General features: G+C 40.8%; 1 protein-coding gene across 1 annotated transcript in view; it reads right to left on the bottom strand.

The window, feature by feature from the left end:
* Positions 1-12,938, bottom strand: part of LOC141113460 (arf-GAP with SH3 domain, ANK repeat and PH domain-containing protein 1-like) — a gene marked incomplete in the record, with an annotated part of 303,097 nt that overhangs the window by 87,485 nt on the left and 202,674 nt on the right. The window contains 1 exon segment of the mRNA XM_073606564.1: positions 9,842-9,928. Coding sequence (XP_073462665.1) covers positions 9,842-9,928 — 87 coding nt within the window.

Raw genomic sequence — 12,938 nt, forward strand, 5'->3', positions numbered from 1 at the left:
TTTTTTTTTTTTTTTTTTAATTAAATAGTAACAACCAACACAAATCGCAAGTAAAAACACAGCAAAAAACATGTGCATGCATTTTTGGTGCATCTCTACTTAAGTCTATGGGGCACAAAATCATGTCACATCGCACCAAAGTAGCACAGGTACCTTCCCCAAAGTTGCATCGCAGTTGCACTGCATTGAGATGAACAGGCACCATTGAAATCAATGTAATTTCCATTGTCATGTGATTCTGTGCAACTCAAGTCGTATCTGAAATCGCACTAGGGTAAACTAGTCCTAGGACCCATGGCCCTAGCTGGTAGCCCCAGTTCTAGGAAAATGGATTTTTAACGTGATCCATAAGTATTTTTTTTTCTTAACTAGTTCAAGAGGTAAAGTTTCAGTTTTTTATGACCTGCCTTGTAAAAGACTAACATTTTTATCCAAAATAGGCTTAGCAGGTTAGCCATGTACGTTGAGCCTTTACTTTGCCTCCCAACAGGCACTGCACCAGGTTCACTGCAAAGTAGGCACATCAAGGATACTAATCTTACTTTCTCCCCACTCCCTGCCTCCCCGATTGCATTTGACGCACTGAGAAATTGCATGGTGAAATACATGAAACGCATCCTTCCTTCCCCTAATGGAACTTCTCTCAAATGCCAGTTTTAGAGGGGAGCTCTCTGAACCCTGTGCAGGATTTGACTTCCAAAAAAGGTTTCAGAAAGGTTGTGTTTAGTGATTATAGTCCTCAGCTCATCAAATTCTATTGCTGGAACAAGAGATGTGTGAGGTCTGAACCCCTCTATTAGTTGGCTTGTCTAAGAAAGATTATTTCATAGAAGGATCCATGCTAGTAGATGTGATTGGTCCTGAGAAGCAGGAGCGGATCCCGGCATATCCCTTTATATTCTGATGTGGAGTCAGTGTGTCCAGCACCTGATGCCATTCTACTAGACGAAACACGTTGGATGAAGCTTGTGTGTGCAATGACCGCGAGCAACGGCGTGCGACCGGCCGCTTGCACGAGAGCCAGAACAGGGACGTGTGTGTAAACACACAAATCCCTGTTCTGTGAGGAGAGGAGAGACAGATCGTGAGCTCCTACTAGCTAGGAACAACGATCTATCATTTCCTCCAGTCACTCCCATTCCCCTACAGTTAGAACACATGCTAGGGAACACAGTTAACCCCATGATCGCCCCCTAGTGTTAACCCCTTCCCTGCCAGTGATATTTACACAGTGATCAGTGCATTTTTATAGCACTGATTGCTGTATAATTGTGAATGGTGTCAAAAGTGTCTGATCTGTCCGCCATAATGTCGCAGTCCCGATAAAAAACGCTGATCGCCGCCATTACTGGTTAAAAAAATAAATAAAAATGCCATAAATCATTCCTCCATTTTGTAGACGCTATAACTTTTGCACAAACCAATCAATATATACGCTTATTGCGATTTTTATTACCAAAAATATGTAGAAGAATACATATTGGCCTAAACTGAGGAAAAAATGTGCTTTTTTAAAAAAAAAAAAAAAAAATAGGGGACATTTATTATAGCAAAAAGTACAAAATATTGTGTTTTTTTCAAAGTTGTTGCTTTTTTTGTTTAAAGCACAAAAAATAAAAACCTCAGAGATGATCTAATACCACCAAAAGAAAGCTCTATTTGTGGGAAAAAAAAGGACGTCAATTTTGCTTGGGTACAGCGTTGCATGACCGCGCAATTGTCAGTTAAAGTGACGCAGTGCCGTATCGCAAAAAAAATGGCCTGGTCATTGAGCAACCAAATCTTCTGGGGCTGAAGTGGTTAATGGAAAAAAAATATTTACAGACATATCCCAACAGGCTAAAGACTGTAATTAAAGCAAAAGGTGGTTCAACAAAATACATAAGGGGGATGATCCTTTTTCCTACTCAGTGATTCTGTTTTTACATTTTTTTTGACATGTTGGTGTTACATCTTTTACTTGGATGTTATAAGATGCACTTAGTAAATACAGCTGGATAAAACAAAAATTGTGTCTGTCTTCATTTCAGGTTGCAATGCAACAAACATTTGATTATTTTAAAGGGAGTCATTCTTTTCTATACCCATTGTATTTATGGAAACCCTCTGTCACAAGTCCATTTTAGCATGCATAACTTCATATATGTTTTACCAGTTTTCAGCTCTCCGATTAAAGTTAACGATCAGAGGGCTGCTAATCACTACACAAAATCTCCTGGTGAGTGGAGAGACTTCTGAAAAAAAAGCACTGTACCCTAAAGGATAGAATCAAATTATAAGGTTTATAAAAATACCATAGCTTCTCAGTGCTGTATAAATACATTTGCTACAGTACATATCATATAACGTCATGTAACGTCCTCCAGTGATGGTAAAGTCGATTTGTCACATCATAATCTCACATACTGTGCATGCAAACTCAACAATGACTACATTTGCCAAAAGCTTAGAAAAACATTCAGCTTATTTCTGGGCTGGGAAGGAGACTAGTGTTTTTTTTTTTTTTTTCTGTAAATACGTAGAGCTTTAGGAAAATGTCAGGGTCTGATATTTACGAAAGAAGCAGCAGGAAAAGGAAAAATGAAATAAAAATCGATTAACTTACTCTTCTGAACTTTGGAAAGCAAAGAGGGAGAAGGAGGACAGAGAGAAGAATATTAGAACAGCAATAACACTATATTAACCATGTCAGTACTATGCAGCAAGGCAGAAATATTAATCACACAGTATATTAACACCCAATACCCAGTTAGAAGGACTTTTAATGTCGGCACCTTAAAGTGACACTCATCACCCAAAAGAATCTTTATAGCAAACCTTTGCAAAAGAACTAATGTATTGTACTTACCTCTCCAGCAACAAATGTCTCCATTTTTTCCTCCAATCCAGTGCTGCCCTCCATCAGACTCTTTAGCATTTGGCACTTCCAGGACTGTTCCAGGACTGCCAGCTGCCTGTACCTCCACTGTGTGCCACGGTTCCTTCCTCTGACCCCTTTGCTACTATAGGATACAGTTTTAATGTAGGGGTCAAAGGATGGAACAAAGACATTTAACACCCCCTGGTGGAGGCGGCAGAGCCTGAATGGAGCAAAGGAAGGAAACACGAGCCACTGGAGAGGGGCCTAATAGGATTTTTTTTTTTTGGTGACAACAGTATTTAGTAGCTTTAGGCCTGGTTCACACACCTATGCAGGTTGCAGTTTGCATATTCCAGTACACGTTTTTGATCCATTGAAGGCTACGGAACCAAAAACCAGAAAAAAGTCCCTGGCCCTTTCCATAAAATGCACAGATGTGAATGTGACCCATAGAAAACCATGTTAAATAGACTGTAGTCTGTTTCTGCAAAAATGAAAGAGCACAAAAAAAATGCATAGGTGTGAACCAGGCCCTAAATGGGTTTATTCAGTGCAGAAAAGTCCAAGCTAAATGCAATGTGTCGTAATGAACAGCAAAAATAGTTCAATTGACTAAAAGCCCAACTTCAGCCAAAATTTTTATTTTTCAGTTTTAGTGCTGAAGAGTCAGAAGTTCCATTTTTAATGCCAAGTGGAAACCCAATGGAAAGGTTTGTCTTCCTTTCTTGTCCCAGTGATACCAGGGCAATGGGAATATGTGTGGGTCATTGTAAAAACAAGGAAGGTCAGATACAGAAACCCTCCCCGTGTTACTATAAAACATGTTTTTGGTAGCTCTTGCCATCTCCAGTAGAGAGATTCCTCATCACTCCCTGTCTCTTTGCTAGAAAGCGATGGAGATCCTCCCCAGTGGAGGCCTAGAAAGGAGTAAATATCTGACAGATGTTCTAATCCTGTCCCACTCTGCCCAAAACAATTTTTAGCACTTTGTTCTTAGCCTTACTGAATAAGCATGGATGTTCTGGAACCTCGTGCATGGTGATATTGACACAGTGAATTGACACTGGAGGCTGTCTACGTTGAAGTGCACTTAAACCACACAACTTAATCTCAGCACAGTATGCATGTCCATCAACTATGATAAAGGTAGTTGGTTATGAGCCACAAAAGGTTGTTTTTAGATGTAGTTTGTGACAGACCTAGCCAGGACAGAGGCTTTTGGAGGGGACTGAATGCTTGCCCACCGATTATGGGCCCTGGCATTTGGGGGAATGGTGCTCTCTGTGAGCTGTATGCCTGGGGACCCTGGAGGTGGTGTTACTTTGGATTCAGGTTCAAGTCCCCCCAAGACACACAGACTCTGGGAACCCTTTATATGCCATATTAGAATAGTGACTGATTCATACTGTTGGGACTCATATTGTTAGATGCTAATGTCATCAACTCCACTCACCTGTCTGTTGTCTGCTATAATGTGTTTATTGTAAATAAGTCTAGTGTGGGCTCTAAGAGTCTTTTCACCCATTGTTGTTTGTGTTAATTAACTCTGCTACTGTGTGAAGCTCGGTGACCACAAGTCTGCCCTAAAGGTCATTTCTCTTAGTCACCTAGGCTGTCTAAAGGATTAGATAATTAGCTCATGTTAATTAGGTTTCTGGATACAGTTTGTATTGTCATCCTGCTGTATATATTTGTGTGAGATCTCAAATAAAAGGCTATTTCTGATGTACTCCAAGACTGGTGTTGTCTGATTCTTGGGTGTTCCTATAGCCAGATCCATTGGGCTCGTGTTCCAGGACTTAGGAAGCGGTATACTGTTGGAAGCACTCAAGCGGAGTGTGGGACGTTCCGTTACATAGTTGTTTTTTTCTCCTGGCCTTCTTATGGATCGTCCTGATTTTCAAGGACAGCAGTCTGTGTTTAGAAACGGAATGACTAGGATGGAAGATGCAGTCACTTGAGGACCACATCAGGGAGAGTACGAGGTTCTAATATGACTACTTCTGCTTTCCGCAACACAATATAGACCAGGGATCTCCAAGCTTTCTAAACAAAGGGCCACTTTACTGTCCTTCAGGCTTTAGTAGGGGCAGACTGTGGCCAGTGGAATTAAGAAACTCCCTGGCATTAGCGGGAGTAAACAATGCCCCATCATTGGTTTTAGTAAGAGGAAAAGTGCCCCTTTAGTGTCAGTAGGTGAAATGGTGCATCAAGTGCTGGATAAAGGCAAGTATAGGACCACATCTGGCTCGCGGGCTGCAATTTGGAGACCTGATATAGACGTTCAGTAGACACGTCAAATGCCATTATGAGTCTGCCTTGCCTATAGATGGGTACATTTGGTCTTTCTGCATCCAAGAAGAGATACTGAACAACCTGAGCTGCCAGGGGAGTGTAACCTTGTAAATAATAGATTCGTAATACAACACAAATGGTCTTATTCAACAGCAGAAAGAGAAATGCGTGAGGTGTAAAGAGCAGTAACCTACAGAAACCAGACATCAGAATTTACTGTACTGTCAGCCCAGTATAAGACAGATTGCGACTGTTTGTTATGGGTAGCGAATTTAGAGCTTTGCTCCTTGAACTATTCGTGTAGAAAATGTTTATTATTTTAGAGGTGCTCCACCTAATACAAATTAATGATTTTGTTTTACTTTAAATAAAAAGGTTGTGGTGGATTAATATTTCTTGCCATTGCACCCATGTATGCTTCTGTAGTCACGCTGGGATGTGGAACAATATTCTCTTCTAGCTGCCTATCAGAGTTGCTATGAAGAATATACTCAAGAGAAAGATATCTATTTCTTGCCTTCCTTCTTGTCACCTCAGAGAGATGACAACACTCCTTGCTTGCTTGATAAGAAAAAAAAAAACTGGAAAATAAAGAAATGTGAATCCATTATCTAGAGAGTTTCCTACACACTCCAACACCCACCCATGCCATTTGGTTGAAAGATCTGCAGTTTAGTTGCTTTTGTCTACAAAAGAGAGATAATACAGCTAGCCCGATGTATAGTTAATGCATTGAATTTGACATTCTGACATCTGTATTGCTTTATATTAATGTAAGCTTGACTGAGAGCAGAGACAGCATTAGCATATTAAAGAGCAATTCTAGGCAACATGTGAAAGCAATCAGTGTGCTACCGATTCTATTAAGTAAAAACATACAGCCGTACTAAAATTATAGAGTTCACTTAATTTACAAATTTATGAGTTTTGTATAACCTATTGTTGCCAGCATTTCACAGACCATCTAACTGGGTCAGTATAAGGGCAGCAGGAGTACACTTTCTGAATCCTGTGCTGTGTTAAAGGGGCTCTGTCATGAGAAAACAACAGAGATTGCCATTATTGAAATCTCCCTTTGAGAATGCTAGTTCCTCCAATCATTTGCCCCTTCTATTGGCACTGGGACTGAGGAAAAAGGACTAACAAAGCGTATCAACTTTTTATTATCACCTAACTTCAAATTAAAATAAAACTCACAAGTGCATTAAAAAATAGGGCCGATAAATAAATCCACTATGATCAAACATCAAAAATGTCTAGGCCTTCGGGCCGGTGAATGTGGCGCCTAACCCGGTCTTCCCGTCCATGTCACTTCTCGTCTGGTGTCTGCCTTCATTTCTGGTTGCCGTACCGTCCTGACACATTTCATCCTAACGACCTTGTTAAAGGGTAAAGCTTTGACAAAGTTGTAAGGATGAAATGCTTCAGGGTGGGACTGTACAGCAACCGGAAGGGTTGTCCGACCAGAAGTGAAGCAGGCAGGTGGACCAAGTGAGACGCCACATTCACCGGCCCGACTGACCTTGGCGTTTCTGATGTTTAATAAATGTGGATTTATTTATCGCCCCCAATTTTTTTTTTTTAACATTGCATTTTTATTACGTTTTTCCATATAACAAAAACAGTAACTGTTAGGTTAGTTAACATTTACCAATATGTTTAACAGTAATCAGCATATTTGTAATCATACCTGATAATTCCCATCATTAAGAGCATCATATCTATTTCTCATGTATAGTTTTACATAACCTGTTTACCCCATTGGGGACACTATCGGCTCTATTTTTTTTTTTTGTTTTATGCGCTTGCGAGTTTTCTTTTAATTGAAGTCGAATGATAATAACAAGTTGATACAAGATTATGCTATGTCCCAGTGCTGATAAGAAGGGGAAAAGCAATTGCAGGTGGTGTAAATCTGAGGAGCCGTTAAAAATGATCCTGATGAGAGCATAATTTGCTGAACATTGGTGAGTGTGGTGACCTATGGGGAGAGGAGATCACTTTTATTGCACAATGGTGTGGAATTTGAAAGATACTACTAGTATCGAAAATTGGACACTATCAGATATGATATATTTTCTATATGAATTACTTGTGGACACTCTATTCTCACTGGGTGATTGTGTGTATGGATTTTTATTAAGTTGGTTATTTTAGGTGATTATTAAACACTTGACCTCCGGAAGATTTGACCAGGCCATTTTTTTTGCTATTCGCACTGCGTTATTTTTTTTAACTGACAATTGCGTGGTCATGCAACGCTGTACCCAAATAAAATGTATGTCCTTTTTTTTCCTACAAATAGAACTTTCTTTTGGTGGTATTTGCTCACCACTGGATTTTTTTTTTTTTTCGCTGTAAACAATTAAAAAAAAAAAAAAAAAAAAAATTATGCTACATATTTTTGGCAAGAAAAAAATCCCAATAAGCGTATATTGATTGGTTTAAAGTTAAAGCATCTACAAAACTATAGTATATATGCTGGAATTTTTTTTTTTATATACTAGTAATGGCGGCGGTCAGTGACTTATAGCAGGACTGCCTTATTGCGGCGGACAATCTGAATATTTTGACACTTTGTGGGAACCAGTGACACTAATACAGTGATCAGTGCTAAAAATATGCTCTAATGACACTGGCTTAGAAGGGGTTAAACGTGTACTATGTGAGGTGCTTTCAATAAGGGATGTGATGGATTTTCTTTCCCTGCTCAGCAGGGAAAGAAAATCCATCACTTCCCCCCAGATAGAACAGAGCTCTGTCTTGTTTACATAAGCAGAGCTTCGTCTTGTGTCTCTACTAGATGATCGGCGGGTGCCAGAGGACATCCATTGGCTGGCACCTGCTGATCGGCTTCTACTGTGACTAACCACAGCAGAAGCGGCGCGCCCCTACCAAGAAGTGCAAAATCACATGTATATATATATAGATATATATCTATATATATATGTGATTCTGCACACAGCAGCCGCCCTTTAGCAGCAAATCTGCTATGGGGCGGTTGGCAACTGGTAATAACTGTGTTACCTGTTGGGGAAATTCACTCCATTTGTGTGATTGCAAATTTTCATGCTTTATGGTGGCAGCAAATGCACTTTTTTTTTTCTTAGAAACACTGTTAGAAACGGCTGTGAAGATGGAATATTTTACTTATTTTATGTCTAAATCTACCCTTAATGGTAAAATTATGGACTTATTGGCATGATCATGTTATATTGGGCTCAGAAAAAAAAAAAAGAACACTGCTGTGTTAAAGTGGAACTAAAGTCCAACATAGGAAACTTAGAAGCAGGAACTTTTTATTGCAGAAGAGACATGCAATAAAATATAATGTACCTGCTTGTTGCAGTATTCTTTAAAATGTACACCAAACTGTGCATACAGGGTACATTCTTGGCATGGTGCCTACGTGCCGAGATGAATGAAAGCATGGAGTTATGTCACCCCACGCTGGCCAATCAGGATAACCAAAAACCCAGCACCTGGGGGAAGCTAGAGAGATGATGCTGGCCCCAGTGAGGGACCTCACAGACAGAGGTGAGTATTAGAGAACTTTTTTTCTGCTTTTATACTGTATTATGTATGTGATATGACACACTGTTTTGGACATGGATCAGGAAATTAAGGAAAATCTCCCCAATGGGACACAGATGGCAAGAATAAAACTGGCAAAAAAAAAAAAGCTTTGCCTTTAGTTTTACTGTATAGGATAAGTTCACCTTTGTGAACATGTTACACCCATATTTAGGGTGTAACATGTACCATGTGCAGCATCTACTTGCTCCCCCACCCCCCCTCCTCCCTGTGAAAGCGGGCCGGGGAGCTATAAAAATGCACTGATTACTGTATAAATGTCCCCTGCAGGGAAGGGGTTAACACTAGGGGGTGATCAAGGGGTTAAATGTGTTACCTAGGGAGTGATTCTAACTGTAGGGGGAGGGGTCTCACAAGGGGAGGAGACCGATTGGTGTTCCTCTGTACTGGGAACACACGAACGGTCTCCTCTCCCCTGACAAGACGTGGATCTGTGTATTTACACACACAGATCCCCATCCCGGCTCTGTTACCGACAATCGCGGGTGCACGGCAAACATCGCAGCCACCGGGCACGCGCACCGGCTCCCGAGTGACGCGGCGGACACGCGCCCCCCCTAGACGGCCGGGAAGCCCAAGACCTCATATGACGCCCGCCCAGGATGGGAGACCCCTCCTGCGGACGTCATTTGACTATGGGTGTGGTATGAAGTGGTTAATCTGACCCTGTCTAATTTGGCCCTAGTATGTGTATGTATGAATGTGAGTTAGGGACCTTAGGTTGTAAGCTCCTTGAGGGTAGGGACTAATGTGAATGTATATGTAAGCACTGCATAAATTGATGGCGCTATATAAGTACCTTGAATTAATAGATAAATAATAATCACTGCGGTCACGGTGCCTCCCAGCATCATAAACCTCTTAAAGGGCCAGCATTGAGGTTAAAACCTTTATCCCGAAAGAGAAAGAAAAACTGTTGCTGTAGCTGGGCTTTAAATTGTTAGTCATTTACGTAAAGTCGATCTAAATCTAATAGTCCATCTAAACGAAAAATTTAAATGGGTGAACAATTTAAATGAAGGACAGCCTGAAAAGAAAGCGTTCGGGTTTCTGGTTAGAAGGAAGCACTACAAAACATAGGATGGTCTTTACCTCTTTGGGTTCGACCTGCAGAGTAGGCTTGAGCATGTCCCGCAGAGAGCACAGCTGCTTCTTCTCCTCCTCCTGTCTGGTCTTGATCTGACATTCACACACAGTGGAAAGTGTTAGAGACAAATGTAATCAGTGTGTGGGGGGGGGGGGGTCAGTATTGTTTTTTAATAATCTTGCTATGAAGCCCTGTACTCCCCCCAGCACATCAGCTACTCTGGAACACCTGAGTCATCAATACATCTTTTTTTTACGGAAACAGAAGCATCGCAAAATTGTAATTGACTTTTTATTGCACTTTTGTGGGAATAAATTCAGAATAAAATAACATACATACAAACATAGTATACTTAGTTTAAAAAAAAAAAAACAAAACAAAAAAAACCCAAAAAAACAAAAAAAAAAAAAAACAAAAAAACAGAGAAAGACTTCTTTTTAACCTCCAATTTTTTTTTGTGTGAAACAAAAATTAAAGTAGAACTAAAAGGTAAAAGTGGAGAGGGATTAGAACACCTGTCAGTTTTTATTGTCGCCTGTTCTCCCGTTAAGGAGATCCCCCCTTTATTTGTCCGGTTTACCATTATCAGCAAAAGTGAAAGTAAAAGAAAACTCCACATTTAGAGGGAAAATCTTCCAATGGGGACACTAGTTCTGGTGATCTGGGGGTCGCCAAGAAATTCTCTTAAATTTGCAGTGATTTCCTCTTACTTCCTGTTGGCTATGGGACAGGAAGTGAAGGGAAATCTCCTGAAAGGGACACAGATGGAGAAAAAATAAATCTGACAGGGGTTATAACCCTCCCTTGCTCCAAACCAAAATGAAAAAAAAAAGTTTTGCCCATAGTTCTACTTTAACGTTATAACTGATATATGATGCTTCATATGGGTGCCCCTAGATTTCAGCTTTAAATAATTTTTATTTACCATAGCCATACATAACCTCTTTAAAGCACACCTGTGTTTTGCATGCGGAGGGAAAAGTAATACGTTTATTTTTTTCCGCCCCCTCCTTGTGGCCCTCGCTGCAGTATTTTATTTACTTTTTTTTACTTATTACTGCTATAGAGGGTGGCATTGATCGTTCAGGAAAAAACAGACAGACTGGTTGCACACAAGTCGATCGATAGATTGACTTATGTACAACCAGCTAGCCCATAGATGGACTGAATGTCAGCTGGTCCCTACTGATGTGATGCAGGAACCACAGAGATTCCTGCATCACATCTGAATCGCAGGCAGTTCACACTGCGAACCGCGGGTGTCAATATAAAATGAATGACACACCCAAATTGGTTTGCAAGAACGCAGTGCGAACTGTGGAATCGGATCGCATGGGTCGGAACATCCATGCAATCAGATTCCAGAGGGGACAAAAAAAAGGGTTCTGCCCCATTTTAGTGCAAATGCGATTTCAGCCATACAAACTGCATGGCTGAATTCGCATTCCACAGACATTGCATGTGATGTGCACAGCAATGCGGTGCAAATCACATGCAAGGTCTACAATCGCATAAGTGTGAACCCAGCCTAAAGCTGGATACACACTAAACAATTTTCTTTAGATTTTTTTCCTTTAGATTTACCAAAACCATATAATATGAAGTCAACACTAAACACTTTCAATGTGTATGCAATCAGGCAGGCCCTTCAACTACATAGTTCAAGCTAAATCTAAAGGAAATCGAAAGTTGTATAGTTTGTATCCAGCTTTAGTCTTCTAGGCTGGGCATCATTCAACCTGAGGGCATATTGTGGCAAAAAGGGATACTACAGGGGACTGCTTTAAAATAAAGTGGTTGTAAACCCTTACATATACCCAATGAAGTGACTGGCCTCAGGTGATACACCGAGATTAAACAAGTCATCCTACATAAGTTGTACCTTTTTATCTACAGTCATCTTTCCTACATCCATTCAAACTGCAGAGTTTACACAGGATCTCTCAGCTCTGAAACATAGGGGGCGGAGAGCTAAGGTTACATCAGTGAGGATAGCTTTGGGAGCTGATTGGAGGGAATGGACACACCCCTCTTCATACAGCACACAGCAACAGAGCTGAGGCTGTCAATCACAGACTGTGCCCTCCCCGTCATCATTTATATTTTGGTGTCAGAAAAACAGATCAGAAGTGACTCATGCTGATAGCAGAGGATAGAAGCAGCAGAGAGAAATGACATTTAGTGCTCTGGATTGAAACTAGCACACACTATGGAAGGATATGCTTTGCTCATATTTCATGTCTGAGGTTTACAACCACTTTTAAGGGGAGTATTGCAACCAGAGTTTTTTTTTTTCTTTAGCCCCTCGGGATACTTCAAAAAGAAATTAGGATCAGATTAGGGATTTGATTGTCTCCCCAGCCGCTTGTGCAGGAACAAAGTGAAATAGGTCTAGAATTGGAGGAGAATGTCATTGTATTTCCTCCCACAATGCAGTGCTGGGTGCCTACAATGCCAATTTCCAGGTAAGGAGTCCTGTCAAGAAGACTGTCGTGTGACTGTCAAGTAGATTTATGTTTTACCCTGGAGGAAGGGGTTTTAATTAACCATAAAAAACCCAAGGGGAGGTGGTGCTGTGCTGTAAGATGACTACTAAGTGCAAAATGCTTGAATATAAAGTGCAAGTGCTAAAGTGATATCCACATTAGATGGAACAGTAAAGCAAAGAAATAACAAACATGACCTATAAGTAAAATTTGACAAATTATCGAAAATGCTCATGGGACGCATCGTCATCACAACACAAGGAATAAAAGCTTCCTCTTAGGCCAGGGGAAGGGGTTGCATTATACCCACGTTTTTAAGATGAGTGGTGGGTACCGAGACACCCATCCGGCCCAGGACGAGCCGAGCGGGTCACAGCGTCATCCCTTTGGGGTGACCTGCAAAGCTCTCTGGGGCCACTAAGGTTGGGGAACGTCTCCACAGCTCTCTCCAGAACCACCTCTCTGAGGTCCAAAACCTTGGATCAATGAGATTTTCTCACATTTTTTCCTTCTATTGGGAAGCTCCTGGAGCATCTATTTTGACAAACATGAAAGATAATACTCTGTCCATTTGAAGCATATAGTGCTGTCTGTACATTGAGTATGCATTTATCCT

This window comes from Aquarana catesbeiana, linkage group LG12 (genome assembly GCF_042186555.1).
Source record: "Aquarana catesbeiana isolate 2022-GZ linkage group LG12, ASM4218655v1, whole genome shotgun sequence".
In the NCBI taxonomy this organism is placed as follows: Eukaryota; Metazoa; Chordata; class Amphibia; order Anura; family Ranidae; genus Aquarana; species Aquarana catesbeiana.